The following is a 3,662-nucleotide window of genomic DNA, read 5'->3' as shown; positions in this document are numbered from 1 at the left end:
GGGGGGGGGACTACCACAGAGGTTACATTTATAATTCCTTAAAAAGTAGGATATAAGGAAAAACTACTTTAGCATCCCTGTGAGCAATGCATGAGAGGAGGGCTTCAAAAGATGACATTCTTAAATGCCTTGCAGGAAACAAATCCCAGATTAATGAAACCTTTTACAGGAGGGAGGGAAACAATGATTTAAGCTTTACTTTGGACGCTAGAATTGTTGAAGTTTTGGTTTTTTTCTGTGCTGTCATGATGCCAAGGAGGCACAGACCAAGTCTGAGGCACTGCTGCAATGGAGATGCGCAGCCCTGGAATTGAGTGCCATGACACCACTCGGTTGGGCTGAATTAACACGCTTCTCACAAGAGTGGGTCTGCGTGCACTTGGGTCCGAAGGGATGCCTGCAGGAAATACACTGGAATAGCCAGCTCAGAAGGCTCCTGTCAGATCCTGAATGTAACCACCCTCTTTCCACAAACCTAGCCAAAAAGAAAGACAAGGCTCCCTTTAGACCTCCTCTACCTACTATTCTTTGCTCTTCTCAAGATCCCTGGTCCATTTTGGCATCTCCATCCTTAGAGGTTTTGCAGACCCAGGTAGACAGAACCTCTGCTGGGATGATCTAGCTGGGGACAGCCCTGCTTTGACCAGGGGGGTGGACTAGATGTCGTCCCTGAGCTCCTTTCCAACCCTCTTTTCAGATGATTTCCAGCCGCCCCCAGCCAGGCAGTTAATACCATCTCTCCAAAGTTTCAAACTGCCTCTGGCCTAATGAAAATGTGGAAGTTGAGCACCCATCAGATAACAGCTCTGACCTTTCAGTCTAGTCAGCTGTGGGGGGGCAGATCAAACATGGGGCAGAGACTGCAACACTCCTCAAGCTTTGGGGAAGTCTGGCTGGGGGCTTTGCTGGATCTCTAGGAGAGGAGGGAAAGAGATGGGGGGAGATGGCTGGTGGCTGGCTGGCTGCCCCCCTCCGCCAAGCCCGTGTGTTGGGATGAAGCCAGGACCTGGCTTCGGCTCCAAATGGGGAAGCTGGGCTGCACGCCGGTCCCCACCCGCCATCCTCACACGCCAGAGCCCTCTGCGCTGTCAGGCAGCCGCGGGGAGGCAAAGGCAGCCCGGCTCTCCCACCTCTCCCTCCGGAGCTCGCCAGGTCCCGGACAGCACCGACACCCCGGGGCGCGGGGAGGGCACCCGGGAAAGAAAAGGGGGCGGGGGGGGGCTGGCACTTACTCGGAGGGGTCGAGGCTTTTCCTTTCGATGGCCGAGGACATTGGCAGGCTGGGCGGCGGTGGGATGCGCCCCCACAAAGGCAAGGCGGTGTGCTCCGGTGCCTGGTCGCCCGCGGAGTTTCCCCTCCGCCCCCCAAGGGCACGGGCGGGATTTCCTCCTGCCGCACCACAGACGCGCACACAAAGCGGGCTGGGGCTGGGGCTTGGGCTGGGCTGGGTTGGGCTGGGCTGGACTGGGCTGGGCTGACCCTCCGGAGCCGGCTACCCTCCCATCTCCGCGCCCAGCTGTCACCGCCGCGCCCCCCGCCCGGGCAGCTCTGGGCACGCCGGGCCGAGCGGGCTCTCTGCAGAGGCAGCGCCCAGCCCCAGCATCATGAGGGCGAGCAAGCGCAGCCCCGAGCCCCCGCTTTCATTTCCTCTTCCCCCGGCACGACTCCGATACAATGGAAGGAAATCACGCTCCGACACACAGCTGCCCTGCCCGGCCCGGCACGGCCCGGCTCGGCTTCCCCCGGCCCGCGGGGAGGGGAGGGGGCGGCCGCGCACGCAGCAGCATCCCGCGGCGCCGCCGGCTTAAAGGGCCAGGCGGGCTCTGCCTGAGACAGGGCTGGGACCGCAGCGGGGCGGGGGGGGCTCCGCAACGGAGGGAGACGCTTCTGGGAAATGCCCCTCAGGGCTGGTTTGCTTTTAAAGCGCCCCCTACTACCTTACTGGCCACAGGCACTTAGGTGCCCTCTCCATCCAACGCCCTTTGCTCACGGCTTCGCGATCAGGGCATGAAGCACCCCTGTTATTTCACTGAAATGCCCTCTTCATCCAACCCCTTTGCCCAAGTCTTCGAGATCAAGGCATAAAGCACCCCCTACTATGTTACTGGCACAGCCAAAGGCACTTAAGTGTCTTCCCCTTTGCACAAGGCCTTGAGATCAGGGCATGAAGCATCCCCTACTATTTTACCGAAATGCCCTCTTCACCCAACCCCTTTTCCCCAGGCTTTGAGATCAGGGCATAAAGCACCCCTACTATTTTACTGGCATAGCCAGGGCACCGAAATGCCCTCTTCATCCAACACTCTTCCCAAGGCTTTCAGATCAGGGCATAAAACACCCCTATTTTGGCACCGCCAAAGACACTTAAGTGCCCTCCCCGTCCAACCCCCTTTGCTCAGGGCTTTGAGATGAGGGCATAAAGCACCCACTACAGCAGAACCAAGCCCACCCTGAACTGTGTCATCTGTGCCTGTCTCTCTCCTCCTCTGTGCCTCATATAGTCATTGGTGTCTGCACAATTGTCCTGCTTTGTAGCAATATAAGAAATTTATATCTTGCTGGTGTTTGCTGCTAATGAGCTATAAAAACTCTGCCGTGGAAAGGCTTGATGTGAAATGAATCATGCCTAAGCTAGAAATGGGGAAGACCCTTTGGAACCTGCCACCTCTCTCCTGTCTCTTGTCCCTCTTCACCCCGACTCCCTAGCAAGGCAGGATGGCTCCCTCCAGCCTGTTCGGGAGCCAGGTGATTTACACTATTGAAATTAAACCTATTATTGCAATTACAACCCTTTTTTTGTCCTGTGAATGAAGCATGAGGTGTTGGCTACTGCTGGGGGCAAGGTCCTGGAGTAGGTGAACTGTCTGCTCCAGTTATTCCCATAAATACAGTGGAAAGCACTAGTGACTCCAAGAAATACCTCATTTATCTATTATTCCCATTTCAGAAATTTCATTTAAAGTCTATTTTTGTGACTTCTTTCTAATCTTTTCCCCACCCCCTAACCCAGTTCTTTGGCAACCAGGGGAATAAGAACCTGAAACACATTAAAGGGCTAAGTTCAAAGTCCAGTGATGTCAAGGGAAACACTCCTGCTGAATTCAAGGGGCTTGGACCAGGCTTTATCAAATCTTTAGAATGTTGGTTTTCAACCTGTGGTCCACAGACCCCTGGTAGTCCACAGGCTATGTCCAAGGGGTCCATAAAAGATAATTATGATCAATCAAATTCAAAGCACTTCCATTCAAAATTTCCAAAGGGGTCCGCACCTCTGTTTGCAAGTTTTTTTTAAGGGTCTGCAAATGAAAAAAAGTTGAAAACCACGGCTTTAGAGCCATCATTGATCATTAGGAAATGCCACCCTGTTTCTTTAAATAGCCTATCTCTAATACACTTTAAACTCTTACAGTGTGATAACCACTCTGCTAATCAAATATTTTTGGTCAGAGAAAAATAGCTTTATAGGCAGGATTGAATTATATTCTGAATACTTAATGTCATATATATTGACTTTATGATCAGGAGTAAAAAATAAACCTTTCTGAGAGACAGAATAATTAAACTATTAAAAGCCAGAATAATTCAGCTGCCTGAACCTGATGGCAGCTTTATGGATTAGAAACAAAGTTTAAAGGGGGATTAAGAATATAAGGACTGCCATT

At 52.8% G+C, this 3,662-nt stretch overlaps 1 protein-coding gene across 1 annotated transcript in view; it reads right to left on the bottom strand.

The window, feature by feature from the left end:
- Nucleotides 1-1,451, bottom strand: part of LMO2 (LIM domain only 2) — an 8,111-nt gene extending 6,660 nt beyond the window's left edge. The window contains exon 1 of the mRNA XM_019519411.1: nucleotides 1,233-1,451. Within this exon, the coding sequence (XP_019374956.1) occupies nucleotides 1,233-1,273 (41 nt within the window). The 5' untranslated portion in view covers nucleotides 1,274-1,451. The remainder of the gene's footprint in view (nucleotides 1-1,232) is intronic.
- Between the last annotated feature and the right edge of the window lie 2,211 nt (nucleotides 1,452-3,662).

Source organism: Gavialis gangeticus, unplaced genomic scaffold (assembly GCF_001723915.1).
Source record: "Gavialis gangeticus isolate Ggan-Ray unplaced genomic scaffold, GavGan_comp1, whole genome shotgun sequence".
In the NCBI taxonomy this organism is placed as follows: domain Eukaryota; kingdom Metazoa; phylum Chordata; order Crocodylia; family Gavialidae; genus Gavialis; species Gavialis gangeticus.
This window is presented reverse-complemented; position numbering and strand designations above follow the sequence as displayed.